We start from the raw sequence: 19,529 nt of genomic DNA on the forward strand, positions 1-19,529 counted from the left end.
TTTCATCTATAAGCCCAAATGTAATACTAATGGAGAAACATATGGAAATATCTAGCACTGACAACTCTTGTTGTTCATGATAATACTGAGATTATAAACTAAAGACTAACGGACCAACGAGTTTTATAATCAGAGTGATTAATTTATTTTCAGCTTATAGCTGTTGAAAAATACTCTTATGAGAACTGGCTCCTGGATAACCTTCCGTTTACCTACAGTTGATAGAGATGTGCCTGCAAGATTCACGTGCCCAACCCCTGCTTGCCCACGTAAAGGCAGGCTTTTCCTTTCCTGTGGAGATGAAACAGAGTACGTGGCAATTTTTTTTTTTATTTCACATTCCTGAACCTTTATCAAGTCGAACGGCCTAGTGTCAGCCTCCAGGTCATGGGAATGGTGATTTAGTGAGTATTTAAGAAAGAGGAATGGATCTAAGTCTAGTACTGGCAACTGAAATATAAATTGTGCAGAATTAACCGTTCGTTATTTTCAGGACCTACAAGGGACTTTTGAGTTCGCACATGGTGGATGTACCCACATATACGGCAATTTCTATGAACAAATAATTTTATGAGTTTTGTTCATGATAGTAAATTCATTATTATTATTTTGAAGAGAGAGAGAGAGAGAGAGAGAGAGAGAGAGAGAGAGAGAGAGAGAGAGAGAGTCACGGTTGTTTTACTTCTTTAGCTAGCGAGGCTAGTTCTGTACAACTCTTTTTTACCAGAAATGTCCCTGGGAAACCTAGCCTATTCCTGTATGACGTCAACGGTTTCCCTTTTAATCCGACGAGCTGTGCCAAATATCTCTTAAGGGAAGGAGACAAAAAGTTTCGCCCTTCATTTTGCACTGATTTCGGTTTATTTACTGTTGCACTAACATATGCAAGATGCGTACATAATGGTCGCTTAGCTCTGCAGAGTTATTGACTAAATGGTAGCTAGTGGCTACTCAAGATTTTCATACTTAACAGGTAAAGGTCAATAATGCTTATTAAGGAATAATTAATGGGCGTTGATAGCTACTCTGATTAACAAAATTAATGGATAAGGGGCAGTTTTTCAGCATTCTTATCTGCAGAAACAGTGGATAATGGGTGTATTAAGTACTATCTGAATATACATATTTAATGGCTAAACAACCCCACAGAGAAAAGTTTTAATGATCCAAAATTCGTGAACATTTCGAAGGTAACTGATCATCGGTTACCGAAATTTTGCATGAAATTTAACTGCATGAGTTCGATGCCTATACATGCGCTTTTGCATTCTTATTTAATAAGGGATAGTACCTTTTATTCCATCAAAGAACTCCAGTACCAAAACCTTAAGTGTGTATTCCGAGGAGAGTCTCCTACGAGACACGAGTATCAAACTTCTCGCTATTCACACGAGCGAAGAAGAAGAAGAAGAAGAAGAAGAAGAAGAAGAAGAAGAAGAAGAAGAAGAAGAAGAAGAAGAAGAAGAAGAAGAAGAAGCAGCAGCAGCAGCAGCGGAGGAGACGGAAATGCAAATCTGCATGAATAGAAATCGCAAGTCTCGTCATGTTTTGGAAATTCCTTTTACTTCAAAGAAAAGGAAGTGCCGAGATCTTCAGGTCTTTTTATTCTTAATTAGACGTCTTTAATTTGGTTTCTTTTTCAGGTCTAATTAAAAACGTACCTGCTCTGAGCGTGCGTGATAGAGAGAGAGAGAGAGAGAGAGAGAGAGAGAGAGAGAGAGAGAGAGAGAGAGAGAGAGGGGTGGGGGGCATGGGGATGTGTTTAGGGCAGGTGTTCCCAAAGTTATGCAACTGTCACATAATAATGACTGATTTATATAACTTCGGTGCATGACTGTGGATGGTTCTTCTGTGAAAACATTTACTCTATTTAGCCAGGCAGGAGGTATGTTTATTGAAGTTTTCTATGTACCTCTCTAATTTAAATATTTGTTCTTCAGTCAGTACTGAAGTATTATACGTTTTCATCACTTTTCTTTATAAAATATAGCTACTTATTTGTTCCTGATTTAAGCACTTTGTTTATTCCTGTCTCCTGACATATAAATCATTTTTGTGTCCTAACTTCCAGGCTCATGGACTGTTGTTCTTTGATGAGGGCTTGGGACTGGATATTTAGATGTCCCTCATTTTCAGGAACAGATTGCATTTAAGCCACACAATAGATAAAAAAAATAATTAAAGGAAGTATCTCATCTCAAAGGTCAAATGGACCATGACGGTGTCTAGGATGCATATTTCAGGGTTTCAAAGCTGAAAGCCGCACTGATCGTTAGTTTCCCGGAATTGAGGTAATTAGAAACAGAGACAATGGTGAACTTCAGGTTCCACAGCGAATGGAAAATGGCCCAATAACCTTTTTCGTGTTAATGGAATTTTGTATTTTTTTGCCACTTCGACTAGTAGCAAAAAATCTGTCATAACATTGGATTACGAATTTCAGCTCTACAGGTTCGAATATTGTTCTCAAAGGAGTAAACAACTGCGTTTATAAGGTCCCCGCGTGGTACGAGTCACTCCATGACCATATCTTTTAAACAGGAATTTTTTTTTTTAGTATTTCTCAGTCAGCATCTTTTCCATCACCATTCTAAACCATCCGCTAGGTATTCTTTGAAAAAAAAAAAAAAACTTTAATTCGCTAGTATAATTTGGAAAAATCAATTAAAAATGGATGTCAAGATGTGCACAATGCACAGAAATAAGCTATCTTCAAACAAATTGTCCATTAGAAAGAAAATGTTTTATCTCACTCACATTACATTTTCAAGTAGAAAACGCGGGGAAGTTGGAAGAAAAGCAGATCAGTCATACATCAAATGACCAAGCCCACGCGTTATTGTGAATAGGGAAAGACACGGGAGGAAGGAACAGAGGAAATGTACGATAGAAAACATTACCAAGGTCAAAACAAAAACATGAAACTTCGAAATTCCACAAACATGGCCGCCAACAATAATAAACATTTTGAAGGCTTAGCAAACGCGGCTCTCTAATTCAATCGGATACGTCATCAGATCATCACTCCTTCAAATACAATATCAGGGGAATACTTACCAGATTATGCTGGATGGCCGGGCAGGGTAACTCTTAAAGGCTCCTACGCACACGCCAGTCGACGATTCAGTTACAACGCAAAATAGGAGGTACAGCAAATCTCGTCAGTATCCAAGACGGCACTTTCAAGAAGTGGAAAATGATCAAAGCTTTCATCAAAAGCCTCGGAGGGAGATCACGAGCACCTTATCTTTCTAAGCTTATTCGTCACCCGGCAAAAACTACGAAAACCTGTGACGACGTTCCAATAGCGGGCAGCAACGATCATGAAGAAAGGAGCCTATTGCTGGATGAGAAGGGGCCCTCGTAAACTACCTAATTACACACAACTGGTGGTTAGTTGGACAAGGGAGCTATTCATAAAATAAAACAAAATTCTTTTCCTTACAGCTATTTCAAAATGAATATATACATACACATATGTACACTCACATATATACTGTATATGTGTGTGTGTGTGTGTGTGTGCGTAAAACTGAGTGTATCGGCTCGTTAAATACTGAATGCAGTTGCGGGAGATGACAGTCATGATTGTTTTGCTAACTGGTCCACGTCCCTAGGTGTTCTATGTTGCTCCATAATAGTCTTCTAAAATCCATACTAATATCATTTCCTTCAGTTCTCCAGAAATTTACAGGCACCAGACAGCCGCTCCTTTCACTACTGAATATAGAGAAAACAACTTTTGTAAATTTAACTTTAAAGTTAATTTTCCTGTTACATTAAGTTCCGCTCTCTCTCTCTCATTTGTGCCAGTCGTGATATTGATCTATCTAAATGTACAGATTACTTTCAACAATTACCTTGCTTTTTCACGTGAGAGAGAGAGAGAGAGAGAGAGAGAGAGAGAGAGAGAGAGAGAGAGAGAGAGAGAATGTGTTTTGTAATAAAGGAGAAGAATGTCAACATATCTCATGACCACGGTGGGATCGTCTGCTAATAAAAACTGAATCAAATCGTAGAAGGTTCAAATGAATGGATGACAAACCGCATGGAGGGGAATTGTTGCTGTCTGTTCGATTGCAATAGATCTTTCGCGACTTCTAAAAATCTTCTGGATTCTCGCTTCATTTGACGAAGAGCCATTTCTACCTCCTTTTAGAATAATGGATGATATTTGAATTATTTCTTTCGATTCCGATTCTTTATTTATTTATTTTTCCCCAGAACTTCAAGAGGATTATAAAAAAGGTTATCTATCGAGAGTACAAGAATACAACTCGCTTTCACCTTTTTAAATATCATTACAATCAACTAAACCTCTTTTTCTATTTCATTATTCAGAATCTATTGCTTTTCCCTCTCACTGTGCTGGCTTTTGATTTTGATGCTCTCAGATGATGATGTCAAATTTTTTAATAGAACTTTCTCTCCCTTTCTTTCGGTTTGTCGGTCTATCTTTCTCTCTCTAATATAATCGCTTCCATCTGGGATTAAGACAAATTTTTATGACAAAAATCGCCACATTTATTAAAGAACTTTGATTACATTCTCGGACCCGACTAACAAACTTTTATAATTCGACCCAAAAATGAGTCTGAACCCATGGCGTTATTACATTCCATGAAACACACCAACGTAAACGCAGAGTTGAAATACACCCAGTGAAATATTTTGAGACATAATTATGGAACCAATGCATTTAGAGTAACAACCGGAAAAGTCAGTAACTGTTTACAAACACTGCAGTTGTATTTGTTAGAAACAAATTCAATAAAGATTTAAGAGTTGTATTCATATTTCATTTGCAAGATTTAATTCTTTTATTGCCGTTCACTAAACATTTTGACGAAGTAACAAAATAGCTCTTCCCGTCTCCTAAAATACAGCTCGTCTTACAAACGGCATTCGACGAAGTGAGACTAACCTTTTCAGTTCAAATGAGTTTCTTTGGTTCCTTCGTTAAAATTGCGCGAAGGGGTTTCACTGAAACTGACTTTGCCAAACTGTGATAACGTCTCGCTTTTAGCAAACGAAGAAAGGGATCGCGAAGGTTTGCCTAATCAGTGTAGCGTCTGTTTTGGTAGCGTTCTTTGGTGTCCATGTTTGAGTGACGGTAAGGATGCAGAAGCTTTGAAAACGATCCCTTCCCTTTTTTGAGTATCAGTTATTTAATCTTTATCACGACCCTAGCTTAAGTAGCTTTCAGTGTTGTTGGCAAGAAGATTTTGGTTTTTAATTTTCCAAATCTAAAGGCCCTTTGTTTTATGTGAGTTTCTGTCTGGTTGCACTGCCACGTTCTCATAAATTTCCGTACATTACCAATATATGTCTCGTAACACCAAGGCACATTTAACACTTAATTTATCAGATGGAGAGGCTGAGGAAAATTAATTCTATTTTGCTAAAACAATATCCTTTCCTTTGATAAAGTTAACACAAACAAGACTTACAACGCTGGCTTTGAGCGTTTTTGTCCCAGTCGTCTTAACTTTAGGGCTTTCAAACACTTTACAAAGGAGACTTCATATAACATTATGAAGGTTCGGTGTCACAACTTTGTCGTATTTCCCACGGGTAATGTTTTCATTGTTCAAGAAATTGTTTCAACAAAATTACTCTCTTCAACTCGTACATGGAGAGAGAGTGTGGCTCTCAAGCACCGAACAAAAGAAAGCAAAAAGAGCATGGGTAAAAAGAAAGACATTGGCAGGAACAGAAATAATGAAAGTCTATCAGAATGGAAGTTGCAAGATCCGTCTCGTTTTCAAGATAGCTTTTCGATGAAGACGAGAAAGCTCGGATATCTTCTGGTTCCTTCCATCACTAATTAGGATGACGGATCCTACTTTTACCTACCCACTTTGCCTTAAAGATGAAAAAAGTAAGTGTGTGTGTATGTGCATCACTGTTTGCTTACACCACAGCGTTGACACTGATTTAGATCCGTATAAAAACTCTTAACTTCGTTTAAGGGTTAAATGATATGACTGAAGGAATTCAGCCACATCCTTTAATAAATAAAACTCCGTTTTAAAAATTCTTTATTGAGTTGACATGTGATACATCGAAATGATAACAACAAATGGCAGACATTTCTTAACACATAAAAAACATCTTCTTTGCCACCCATTCAACAAGGACACAAAAATACTTTTTGGTGGCTGGGACGATTCTTTCTCCTAATTACACAGAGATTTGTAATTTTGTCATTTATTTTCTCTATCTGAAGCCCATGAAAGAAACATCTACTCAATGAATGGCCGGTGAAAAGCACTAGTGACTACGAAGACATCATTGTGAGGTTAGAGTGTGACGTAGCTATTTCAGATAGATTTTCTATACATCCATAAACATCTCTACAATAAAACATACTTTGGGATCAACAATTAATTCACACTTAATGTTATTTTCAGTATAACCTTCTAATGTTGACAAAATAAATCTCTAGATCTCAGCTATTCATTTATGGATACAATGTTTGGGCTCATTCGGTAACTTCCAATGACGAAAATGAACCAGTGTTGAAGCGATCTATTTACTATCTCAAACTACAGACAAATACAATAAAGAGCGAGAGTGATAATCTGATCGACTTTTTGATTAAGAATTTTAATAATAATAATAATTGGATAACTGCTTTCGTCTTGGTTACAGTAATGTTTCTCTTAATGTTGTCATGATAAAGCAATACATTTAGCTCCTAAGACCTAATAATGATAAGAGGCGATACAACGGCTCCCCGAATTTGGGGAAACGAGAGAGAGGCTCCCAGCTTCTGGGAGAGAGAAAAAGAGAAGGGAAAATGGATGAACTTCTTCTTGAATGGAGATGATGAAGATGTGTCCTTCAGTGCCAATACAACAAGGACAGGAGGAAGAACAAGAGCGTCGTGGCAGAGACTTCTTTAGCTGCACCCCCTGAAACGGAGAAGAAGAGGAAGAAGATGAGCACTGAATTTCAATCACGATTATTCTTGAGTCTTTTAGGAAATTTAGAGGGGAGGAATCCTTCCTACATCAAGCTGAGGACCAAATGGAAGTGATTTTATAATCCCACAGTATCTTAGCAATTTGACAAAATATAATTACCACAGGATAATATTTTGGCATTTAGTAATAAAATTATTATTTTCCCAATAAAATTCAAGAAAGTTTAGCAACAATATGAAAATCTAGCATGTGTGTTATTATATCTGTAATGTTAATTCAGTCATTTTATATCTGCAGTCTGAAATTATTCTTAACGTCCCATGTAAGTAAATATTTCATAAACTATCTTCACTTTGCATATAGCAAATATTAATTCTACCATTATGGTAAACAGGGAAATCTACTGTGCAATGCACAAGTCAATTTCATCTATAAGCTATTTGTAAATTTTGCCATTACTTACCAAATCCTTCAAAGGCATCATATCCTGAAAACAAAATAAAGTGTATGAGTAACAGACTGACAGTGAATAACATAGATAATATGAAGTTATTTTCAAGAATTTATGATCGAAAGAGGCAGAGCAGGAAACAAATACATTACTTGACTGACTACAGTTTGTTCGCTAATGATTTATTTATTTTCTTTCTTTGTAAAGAATCAAGAAAAACAGAGTTCCTGTAATATTCTCAGAAACAGAATTTACAAAAATACTGTGGACAAGATTGCCAGTGCAATGATCCAATTGTAAACTGATGTGATCAGAATGCCTGAAGTGGTATTACAGAACAAATGGGTCTATCCCTCCTGTTTCACTGGGCTTTATATCTTTCCCTTCTTGATATCTCATTTGGCTACCCATTCTATCAAGGCTGGTCGACTGGATTTGTTCTATCCCAGTTCTCATACTCACCGGTCTAGGAACAGCACAGATTTAGGGAACCTAAATGGAAGAGTGGAAAGTTTCCCCTGCTCTCTTCTCTCTTGTAATTTTGAACTGTCTTTCTGTCCTTCATTTCAATCTAAACTCGGATGAGCGTCTGGCTCAATTCTACCCCGCTAATGATAACATTATATCAAGAATAAAACTGAGTTATTGTTTGTGTATGTCTGTCTGTTTGTCTAGTTATTTTTCCGGATTTCTTTATATTCTAACAATGAACATCCAGAGCACTTGATTTCGTCTTTTAAGCATTCGTCTTCTTAAAGAAAAACATTATTATTACAGTCATTGTTATCAATTCTTATGATTTCCTTTCATCTGTCTTTGATGTATATAATATTTCTTATTTTCATTTTATCCTCAATTATTCGCCTTCCCATTGCTTCCCTTCCAGTCCTACTTTTAGTTCCTCATTGGATGGGTCGAAATCGTACTCCGCTAGCACTCTCCTAGGGCCGCGTTCGATTCTCCGGCCGTCCAGTGAAGAATTAGAGGAATTTATTTTTCGTGATAGAAATTAATTTCTCGGTATAATGTGGTTTGGATTCCACAGTAAGCTGTAGGTCCCGTTGCTAGGTAACCAACTAGTTCTTAGCCACGTAAAATAAGTCTAATCCTTCGGGGCAGCCCTAGGAGAGCTCAGTGGTCTGGTTAAACTAAGGTATACTTAACTTTTTAGTCCCACTATCTTCTTCCTCTTACCAGGAAAATAGATGATCTTCCGCCGGACCTGATACTCAGTCTCCGGGATGGAAAGGACGCACTCGAATATAGTTTCCTGTTGCTTCAAGACGCGATCCTCCAGTTGTGCTTGTAGGTAGACGCTGAAACCATCTTCGGCTTCTACCATTTCCTCGCGAGCGTCTTTCACCAGAGACCTTACAGGATGCCAGGAGAAGGAGGACCAAGTTAGATACACTTGTTATGGGAAAAGAAAGATGAATGACGGGGCTACGAGTTGGTGGTATTTATGGCAGGGATATTTTCGAGGATCAGTCACTGCAAAGGCCGTTACTAATAAAAACAAACCCTTTCCTTTTTGTTATCTTGTATGAATCTTTGTCTGGATGTCTTTGCACCTTTGTTTGCTATGACATCCCGATGAAAGAATGGGATTTTATAGCATTAATGAAACAATGATGATTTGCATATTTCGCATTCTATATAATTACGAGCTACATATAGTTGATCTTGGCGTAATTTATTGGAAAGACTGATTATTCATGCTAAAAAATATATCTAGTGACAAAAAGACTGATTATTTAGGTGATAAAATCTGCCTCAAAAATAAACTTGTTGAAATGAGACCAGTATGCATTGTAGTGTATTTTAGGAGCAAAACATCACTTAGTTTTACTAGGGAATGCTGATGGAATGAGACTGATTAAGAAAGTGAGACAGATTACAAAGATTACTAAGGGAAAGCCGGTATGGAATTAACAGTATGAGGCTGAGTGATGACGTGTTTGTTGTGAAATAGTTGTGTACCTCGTGCAGAAGAAATTCAGGGAAATAGTTGTAAATCTGTTAATAAACCCAGCGAGGAATGTAATTTGCTCAGTGATTGGTTTTTCTGATGAAGTGAAGCATGTGTTAGAATATGTAAATTAGTTTGGAGTACAATTAAGTGTTAGACAAGGGTGCGTTGCATTTCCATGGCTGTCTGATATTTCTGTGGACTGAGATATGAGAGAAGTCAGAGAAAGGACTGTAATAGGTAAATACTTGGGTGATAGGAAATGGGCCGCAAATTGAATGTGCAGTGATGATGATGTGGTGCTAGTTGGCGATGTGAGAAGAGGCTGCAGAGACTGGTAAAAGAGTTAAATAAAGATGACAGAATGAGAAAATAGGTGAAGCATGGAGGGTAGCAGAATGTAAGCAAAAGATTTGGAGAGATAAGGAAGGTTTATGTGGCAAAAGCTGTGATGCACTTGAGGACACGTTCATACTTGTTGAACTAAGTAGCGTCAAAGTGCAATGTTGATGCTGAAAACATAGGAGTTACAACTGTGGCAACAACTGAAACTGATTGTTTTAGTAGATTATATAGATTTAGAAGTGTTATATGGGTGGAAAATGAAGATGTGGTGGAAAAGTTACGTAAGTGAGAAAAATGACAATTATTTTTGAAGTGGTTTTGATAAGTAGAGAGAATGGATGAACATAGCTGGTGGGTTGTCATACTCAGGAAGCTCCAGACTGGATGCAATGCAGAAGCAAAGGGTGTAATGTGTTTCTAAGGGTGGGGGATCAACGTGCTGTTGATGAGCTTCCGATGTTGGCATAAAAAATAAAAGATGATGTGGAAGGTTAACCTAGGTGGATTCTCCCGTGATCAAGAAGTTAAGGGATGAATGGGGCAGACACCATTGTCCATTTTTAGAAGCTGAAATGTGTCGTGTTCCTTGCGAAGTCGGCGATTATGAAGGATTCTATCCTATTTGCTCAGTCTGACGATGGGTTCAAAAATGTTTAAGATGACTGAAACATACCTTGACTGTGGGGTGGCACCCTCGTATAGCCTGAGCACAGGCTTAGGATAAATTCCATGAGCATCGCAGGTGATGTTGACAGTGGAGGGCGTGGTCTTGTGGTAGGACACGTTCATACTTGTTGCTGGTGCTGTTGGGAAGGAAAAACAACAAAATATTTAAGGATGAAGTAACAAAGCTTGAATTCCACTTGACTGAAAAGAAATAATTAATCAAGGAAATGACCATTTTCTCCTCTATCAGTGCCGTTTTTCCCACTCAATGGTTTCCTCGCTAATAATTGTTTTTCATTACATTCGCTACCGAAACTGGGAAAGGTAACATTTTAACAGTGTATGTGTGTTAACAGAATTTCGCAAGGTCACGATATCGTATATCAGGATTTTGATGAAAACTGGTAAAAATATTCGCCATGAAAACCATCTCTCCCATTAATAAGTATAGGGGTATCCGAAGAAGTCAGCGCTCCATAAGAGGATACTTCTACACGATATCGAAGTGACATGACTACTACATAACAGTACCTGCCCGTGTTGAATCTCGATGGCAGCTTTAAAGGTTCACAATTTCCATTAGAAATGCTGGAATCAGGTGGACCTAAATTCACAGGAGTACACTCTTGACCGAGTGCTTTCTGCTCTATTGGCCAATCATTGGCTAATGATTATTTGTCCTTTCTTTTGAATTCTATCCTGTTTCAATGTTTTCTTTCCTCAGTGATTTTTTTTTTTACAAAAGTATTGGCTACCTTATGATGGGCCATTCTCTTTCCGTTTCCTTCTAATAATTTTTCCCACAGAATGGTTCCTATTCTTATGCAATTATCCTTTAATCTTCAAAATTCCCTGCGGATCCTTTCCTTTCCCCATCAAGTTTTTTTTCTTTTTAATAATCTTTTACTTCCTAAGTGATTTTTGTTGTTCTCTGCGAATGCCTTCTTCTTTAATTAACAGGTTTTATATCCTTGTTTTCGTTTCCCTCTCCTTAACTGTATTTGCTTTTTACGGCTGCTTTTCCTTCCTTAAAGCTGCTTTCTCCTTTCTGAAGCTGAGTTCCTTTTCTAACTCTTGCTTTCCTTCCTCTATGCCGCTTTTACCTAGATGACGACACTTCCTTCCCTGTTCCCACAGTCGAAATTCTCCTCTGAATTGTCGTGTAAAGCAAACACATTTCCCTTACAAAACCCGTTTGATTTCTTCTTCTTCTTCTTTTATTTCGTCCTCCATCTCCTAGTCTCCATTCTTCTTCTTCTTCCTTCAACCATTTCCATGAATCGAGGCCCTTTGTGCCTTCTATTCTCTGGTGTTTCTTTATTCTAATCGAAACAGTCGAGCAATTTCCTTTCTTTTTAAGAGAGCTTTTACGTTTATTCCCCATTGTTAGAGCTTCCAGGGTTGCGAATAATAATGACGTTGGAGTTCCAGGAGCTTTGCCTGGAATACACCTTTTACAAAAGAGGGTCTTGACTCTCGCCATGAACCTCCTGTTTCCAGATCTTTTGAGAAGTGGGAAGGCTCCACATTTCGTAATATACAAAAATTTTAATTTGATATTTTTTTTTCTTTGTATTTGATTAAAGGCGTTTTCTTGCATTTCTTTGCTTTTTCATAAATAAGAATTCACCAAATAGTATAAGGTAACGTTCCGGACATCACTAAATTCAAGAATTTCAATTCTGAATTTTTACATCATCATTCGGTTAAATTTGCTTGTTATCCACTATGCTGTCTAATTGTTCATCTCAAGAGACAACTGTTTCCTGAATTCTGGGAAAAGAGAGATCTTGGCGTTTAGTTAGACTGAAGCCTTTTTTAACTTCCAAGGTCATTCACGTGTTAATTGGTTGATTCAGATTTCATGAATAATTTCAAATTCAGTTAAAGTGAAAGACTGTGAGCTCGATCTCCCCGTTCATGTTTCATATACTATATGTTTCTTTACCTTATCTTTCACTAAACAGTCTTGTAATCCATTTGGACAGTGAATGCAAACTAAGACATTTAGGGGAGGCAAGAATAATGTTTTCGTAATCAGAAGATTTTGTTTTGACTACTGCATGGTTTTTATAGTTTTGATTTTCTCTCTCTCTCTCTTTTAAGACGGTATCTCACTGGCATTTTCTAGACATACCGAACGACTGTTCAGGCAAAGACACCAGTATCTTGTAATTTATTCATATTTATCACTTTAAGAGGTTGTAAAATATAACTAATGGGTCTATATTACGGTTTGCCCCCTTGCTGTTCTTGATTCTTTTTTCTCATCTGTTATATTGAAACAACGTTTCCTTTCAATTAACCGGGACACAAACTTTTGTGTTCTACCACTCATAAGATGGATTATTTTAGATGTATCCTTTTGAGTTTTAGGATGCTATTATTCCGAACACGTATCTTAAGTATTAACTGTACTTTCATCTGAGAGAGACTGTACAGGATACATGACAGAAAATAATAAACGACTGCACATAAATGCATAAAGAGGCAAAAAAAAAAAAAAATCTAATGACAAAGGCACTGAAAGCCAATCAACAAATCTAAGGTAATTAACAAAGCAATCTTCTTCTTCTTCGTTTAACGTGCATTTTCCCATTTTTTATATGGGGTAAGCACGATGCCTTCTTTTGAAGGAGCAATGTGATGCTATAATTCCCATGCTCCCTAACAGTTTTCAGAAAATGACATTACGTTCTCCTAAGGGTGCATCCACACTAGTAAGACGTCAGAAATGCACGTTGCCAACTTATTGCACGCGCATCACAAACAGGTTAAATACAAGCCAACGACTTCGTTCGTTTATCCAGCGCTTGTCAAAGAATCGTTCTTTGCTTACGGTCGGTGACTTGTTTTCGCCCTTTTTGTGATACGTCTGTGATAAGTTTCCGACGTGCGTTTATGCCATGTTTTACAGTAGTGTGAATGCACCCTTAGCGAGATACGGGCAAGTTTTATCGCCATTCTCCCAGTGTCTTTTCCTTAAATAGAGCACTAAAAGGCGCGTTTGCTCTCCTTGTTCACTTCTTTCTCTTTTCTTTATGGTTCAGTTTGTCTGCTCTTTTAGGCGGAAAACGATGGGGTTACCCCAGACCAGAAGGCAAAAGTGACGGACGGAGAGAGTTAGTAATAATGTGCAGTTGTATGTGTATAAATACTTTTCTGAGAATAGTATACAAGTAAGCAAGTGGTTAAGAAAGCACATGCATGGAAATGAGTGTGCGGTTGTGTGCGCATTCCCCCAAGAATGGTGATGTACAAGTTGGTGTGAAAAATGCAAACAAGGAAAAATTCTTTTCCCGGTAATGCTTCTGTTTTGTTTTGATATTAATGGCCTTCATCTCAAGACACTCCCAACCCGCCCCCCCCCAAAAAAAAAAATTCTTACCAATTTATTCTAAATGTCGTTTACTGTAAAACTTTATGATAACTATCTTTAATGAAGACTAATTCCTTTTTTTTGTATATTATGGGTAAAATAAATAATTAACAGTCAAACCATGAAGGAAATAGTTTTAGCAACCCAAATGCTTCCCTTTCGTTGTTCCTTTTAGCAAAGTTAAAAGGAGCTACAAGAACCTTGCGTTTCACGGCATCCAGATTTTGAGTCTAGAAGAGATTACCGAACACTATCACCATATTCGGGAACTTCCATTTCATCCTGAGCACTATGTATATATTATCATGGAGTAAAGACCTCAGTCACCATAACATTACATGTATTGCCGTGGTTTTGTCTACTTTTGGACTAAATCTACTGCACATTTTACACAACACTGGAAATGTCACATCTCTCAGACCCTGGGAATAGATCTCGCAAGGTAAGACTGCTTAGTAATCTCATACCTTAGATTTGACTGCAAGGCTGTTAACTTTATGGTACTGTTCCAGACTTTCCAAATACTTTTGATGCAGCAAAGTATGGAATCTCCATTCTCATGGCTGAATTTATTTTCTGCAATTTTATTTCGTTTCCTTTTAGGATACTGTTATAGTGGGTGTTGGTATATCTGCCGTTTTCCTATTTCCTTCGGTGGTTCTCAAGTATTTGTTTGTTTTGGTACCTCTGTCTTCCTTTTCACTAGGATACCGCATGTCCCGTCCATATGTAGGTATATGATTCTTGTTTAGCACTTTGGTGCTGAAGAAAAAAGTACATTAGACAATATCAGACAAAACTGTACGTAATTCAAAAATACAGACGCAAAAACCCCTGTTACTGAGATTCAGTACTTCATAATCTTCTTCTTCTTCTTCCCAGCTTGTTCCCATTGTTATATGGGGTCGCCGTGATGCCTTCTTTTGAAGGACTTTGATTTGGCTTTGGGGTCTTTTAGTATTTTAAGAGGCATGGAAACTGCATGGAAAATGTGCCATTTATTAAAAAACTACTCTTTTCATTTGAGAGATCTTGTCATTTTGTGTATGTATTACCCATTCTTGATTGAATACTTTTCCAGTAAATAGAGAAACTGTCCTTTCCCTCTTCCTGTTCGTGGAGACCTTGGATCAAACACCCTTTGCCTCATATAAAAAGGTTCTTACTTTCAGCGAGCACTTTCAGTTCGACTGCAAGGGCATTTCTCTTTGCCCTCTTCTGTGGTTACTTCTCTCGATATTGATATTGCCAGTATATTCCATGAGCTATGACGCCTATAATGCTTGAACAGAGTGGCGTACGCCAGAAATCGAATTACCAAAAGTACTGTTATGGAACGACTACAACAATCCCTCTTTCATTTAACAACAGATTTGGAACCCTTTGTCTTCTTCTGCATTCCCAGACTTGAATCTGCATTTAAAAGTTATCTATGTTCTATCTTTCCAGTTCTTAGAGTGAAGAAGCCAGTGTTAAATTAGTTAAAAAATCATCCAGTAGTTCTAATAAATTTGTGACATCATTTGGCACATCAAATATGATACATTATCGACTTTCTATTGAATCTGTCACAACTAAAGCACGGCTCTTTAGTCCCAAAGTGCTTTCATGGACGCTTCCCAGCCGACAACTTCCCGTACTTTCTGTTTGCCTGGCCAAGCTTAAAACAAATGCCGATCTTTCCGGCTAAAGCGCAAAGTCGGGATGGAGAAGGGTACAATTTTGGGCGTTCATCTTTATTCGCCTGCTAAGAGACTAAGAGAGTGAATAATGGCTCGTCTGTTATCATTTAATGGTTCATTCATTTGCATTAGCCTGTTGGCACTGAACGAGGAGGAAAGATATCGTAAATGACGGGGGATGCATCCTTTGGTGCTTCGTATACAGCGACGAGAAAGTCTAGATTAAACATTAAAAATAATTTTGCCTTCATCTGAAGGGCGAAGGGGCGCGTAGCTACAGATATTCATTTAGTTCTAAACAGAAGAAACAGTTACAGGAAGGGGAAGTGGGGGTTTGGGGGGGGGAGGGAAGGAGAGTGCCGTTCAACTAAGGAAGGAAGATTTAGATCTGCTCTCTGAACGCGGGAAGTTAATATATAGTTCTCTCGAGTTTGTTTTGCAAGGCGTTTTTTTAAAAGCTACCCTTTCAGTATATAGTTATCAGAATATGCTATGGAGTTAGTCTTTATTCTTGTTAAATACTCAGCGTTTTTCTCTTCAGTATTTCCGGTGCCTAGTTTTTGAAGCTATGCCTATATTAATTTATTTTTAAAAAATGTTTTCAAGAACGAATTTAAATGATTCATACAGATGCTTCTCCTACTGAAAGACTCGAGGTACGCATGTTACTCATCTGTGTCTTTTCTGACTGCATCTGCGATTGCTGCTAGATTCTTCAACTCACATAGTCTCACACGAGGCCCCTCTGTTAATGTTATCAACTCACGATTTGTAATATTTATGAAATTCAAGTAACAACTTAGTGTTAAATTGATTCCCTAGGATACCATACAGAGTGTATAAGAGTGAGAGAGAGCATGAGAAGTGACTACTGTCTTAATCCTTGGCTTGGATATCGAATTTTTATTAATGCACTGTACTACTTTCTGGGTTCTCACATACACACTAAAGCAAAACTATACATCGAATCTAACTGTCTAACATTCAGTTATACAAAAATACATTCTTGCAGCAACAGACTAACTTCATATTTCCCAACGGAATCTACTCCAGAGATGTTGCCTGTCTTTAAGGTGGAAAACTTTATTTATACCGAGAGATGAAACGAATCAAGTTATGTCCACAAACAGCCTATGAAAGACAAAAAGTTCGAATAAACGCCGATAAAATTCTCACAAAACCTGAATTATAGGGTCTTCTCTCTCTCTCTCTCTCTCTCTCTCTCTCTCTCTATTCTCAAAGTTTCCGCCACTTCAGGTAGCTGTGCCTGTGAAGCTTCTAAACCCACTAAAAATTTTGACTGAGGCTCGTCGAAGTTTTCCATGCTGAGAATTAGCCTTAGTCGGTAATTAACGGATGAATGTGGCAGTAAACATTTCCTATCCACTTTACTTGCTCAACACGAAGGCCAATGGGGCTGGAAACCGAATGCCCTCGCGTAGCCCAGAAGAGAAAGAGGTGATAATGAAGAGCGCCGGAGAAAACTGAAAAATTAGATATCCGAAGCCTGGCTTTGGGCTAAAAAAACCGCCGCTAAATGGAGCCATTCACGGCTATGCGTAAAATGAAGACGAACAGTAACCAGGCATAAAACGTGAAGCGTCCTTACCATATACGATCATCTTTTTCGACTCGAACTTCTCGTCGTGGAAGGAGGAGACGCGGCAGGTGTAGAATCCGGTGAGTTCTGTGGTTGGGTACAAGATCTCGAGGGCGCGGTGCTCGCTGTACTTGTCCTTGCTGGCTGTGTAATCCAGGTTGAGTCGACCCTGGAATGAAAGGGAAATAGTTGTTGGAGTTAATGAGCGTTGCCACTCATGATATGGCAGGTCAGTGTTCGTATATGGTTCTTATATAATGATATGAATACGAGAAAAGTGGTAGAAATGTTTCATTTGAGTGTTCGGTGCCTGAAAACCACAAATGACAATCATAACTGTATCGTCATGCATCCAACACACACACACACACGCACACACTCACGCACATACACACACACACACACACACACACAAACAAACACACATGTGAATGTGTATGTGTGTGTAATATCCCTGAAAGTGGAAACAGAGTAGTATTCTCATAATATATGGATCAATAGTGTGCTATTTTCCGGTGCCACGGCGTATTACAACGTCTAATAACTAGAATCTGAGCCTTGGCAGATTCAGAAGGCCTCTAAATGTAGAAAGAATGCTAAAGCATTTATCTCTCATCCTATCAAATACAGGGATGTTCCACCCAGTGATCAATTCTCTTTTTGGTAAATCAAATAAATTTGTGTGCGAACTTTCCTGGCTACTTTGTACTTTTGAGGAGAAAATCAAATTAATATCTTGTTTCATTATTATAAGCTGCTGACACGCCATTACGGTTTGGTTTCGCCATTTTGTACCTCTAACAAAGATATTGGCATACATTTAATTTTTATGTCACGTCACACGAAAACAAAGTTTACAGCATTCTATAAATGTTTCTAGTTTTATGAAATACAAACAAAGCAATCACTGACATAGTGTCTAATCTGGCGGCGAAAAAAGAGGATAGTGATGAAACTCCATTAATATTTTTCAGAGCAATACCCCTTAAAAACGAACAATTTCCACCAAATTAAATCCGTGTCTCCTTTGCTAATTTCTGGACCTGCCAAAAAAATCTTCATGGAAATTATCCCTTGAGTTTGCAGTCTCTAAAAGAAACTGGCAATCTAGGAAGCAAATAAATGAGGCTGTATAGCAAAAGCTAATTTTTACGCGTAAAGAAATGAGAAGCAGCTTAAAAGGAGTAAGAACTGGACGAAATGATGCCGGTAACGATAACGGCGATAGGAAATAAAATGAATAATTATAATTATCCTATATAACGAGGTACTGAACTATTTTCATGCCTAATTAAGCTATATAGAATAATTCTAAATATTCATTTCATTTCCTATCGCCGTTCTCGATACTGGCATTGTTTCGTCCAATTCTTACTCCTTCTAAGATGCTTCTCATTTCTTTACGCGTAAAAATTGGCGTTTGTTATACAGCCTCATTTATTTGCTTCCTAGATTGCCAGTTTCTTCTAGAGACTGCAAACTTAAGGGAGAATTTCCGTGAAGATTTTTTTGACAGGTCCAGGAATTAGCAAAGGAGAAAAGGATTTATTTTGGCGGAAATTTACTTAGGCATGAATAAATTTCACATTAGACTGATAAACAACAAATGTGATGAAAATCGTTAAAATAACTCATGAAACGACCCTAGATTCCCGAAGCGATGACCTTCGAAGGGCAACCACAACTGGAGACAAAGGAAACAACGTATTAAGAGCAAAGTCTTGGAAACCTAAACAAGAGCAACTTCGAAGCCCTAACTTAATAAAGCACCGAGGGAGGTGGGGAGTCCGTGACGGTGGTGGTGGGGGGTTAGAGAGAGAGAGAGAGAGAGAGAGAGAGAGAGAGAGAGAGAGAGAGAGAGAGAGAGAAAGGACTGAGACCATCCATCCATTTCCACAAATACCCGATAACTTTGTAGCCGCGATAGTTAGCTGAATTGCTCTTGCTTTCGTGGTGGATGGCGATCAAACAAGCTGTTCCGAGGACCCAATATTTCTTCTTCTTTTTCTTCCCTTTTTCTTCTCCCAGGTTCGGTCTGCCTCCTCTTCATCTTATTCTTCTTCCCGGGATGTTTACTGTGACTCTCGCTTTGGTTGATAAATGTTAATGCAACTAAAAATTGTTGTATAGCCTTCGGATGTGAAATGTTTCTCATACTTACCCTTTTTTTCTTCTTTCTAATATGATTCCGCTGGATCGATTTCGAAGGCATAAGATGCTGGGTTCGTTGACGATCAGAGATGAAATGGAATTTAATCTAATGTATCAACAGGTTACAAGATGAGAGGAGAAAGGTGAGAATTAGGTAAGCCTATTTAGCTCTTGAACATCATCTATAGTAGCCATGCTCACTGCTCACCTCTGTTCGACTGCTTGCTGTTTGAATGAAAATCTAACTAATATTTCCAGTGGGGTAGGAGTGATACAAAGGGAAAATGCTTGAAAGTATTAAATATGCGACTGGATTGTTCCATTTCTTTAAAAAATATCTCACATATTTCAAGGCCT

The 19,529-nt window shown here is 38.0% G+C and overlaps 1 protein-coding gene and 1 long non-coding RNA gene across 15 annotated transcripts in view; both read right to left on the minus strand.

The window, feature by feature from the left end:
• The window catches only part of LOC136828599 (uncharacterized), a 73,809-nt gene extending 70,494 nt beyond the window's left edge, over positions 1–3,315 (minus strand). For 3 of the 14 annotated variants that reach the window (XR_010850124.1, XR_010850132.1, XR_010850133.1), the window contains exon 1: positions 3,058–3,313. This is a non-coding gene — a long non-coding RNA (uncharacterized lncRNA). Of the gene's footprint in view, positions 1–3,057 lie in introns of all 14 variants that reach the window. The other 11 variants (XR_010850127.1, XR_010850129.1, XR_010850120.1 and 8 more) reach the window with 7 other exon arrangements.
• Positions 3,316–6,028: 2,713 nt separating this feature from the next.
• LOC136828601 (uncharacterized) overlaps positions 6,029–19,529 on the minus strand; it is a 55,664-nt gene continuing 42,163 nt past the window's right edge. Inside the window, exons 2-6 of the mRNA XM_067086642.1 lie at positions 17,031–17,190; positions 10,368–10,497; positions 8,575–8,750; positions 7,393–7,416; positions 6,029–6,917 (exon numbers count right to left, since the gene is read on the minus strand). Of these exons, the coding sequence (XP_066942743.1) occupies positions 6,847–6,917; positions 7,393–7,416; positions 8,575–8,750; positions 10,368–10,497; positions 17,031–17,043 (414 nt within the window). The 5' untranslated portion in view covers positions 17,044–17,190 and the 3' untranslated portion in view covers positions 6,029–6,846. The remainder of the gene's footprint in view (positions 6,918–7,392; positions 7,417–8,574; positions 8,751–10,367; positions 10,498–17,030; positions 17,191–19,529) is intronic.

This window comes from Macrobrachium rosenbergii, chromosome 43 (assembly GCF_040412425.1).
Source record: "Macrobrachium rosenbergii isolate ZJJX-2024 chromosome 43, ASM4041242v1, whole genome shotgun sequence".
Taxonomy (NCBI): Eukaryota; Metazoa; Arthropoda; class Malacostraca; order Decapoda; family Palaemonidae; genus Macrobrachium; species Macrobrachium rosenbergii.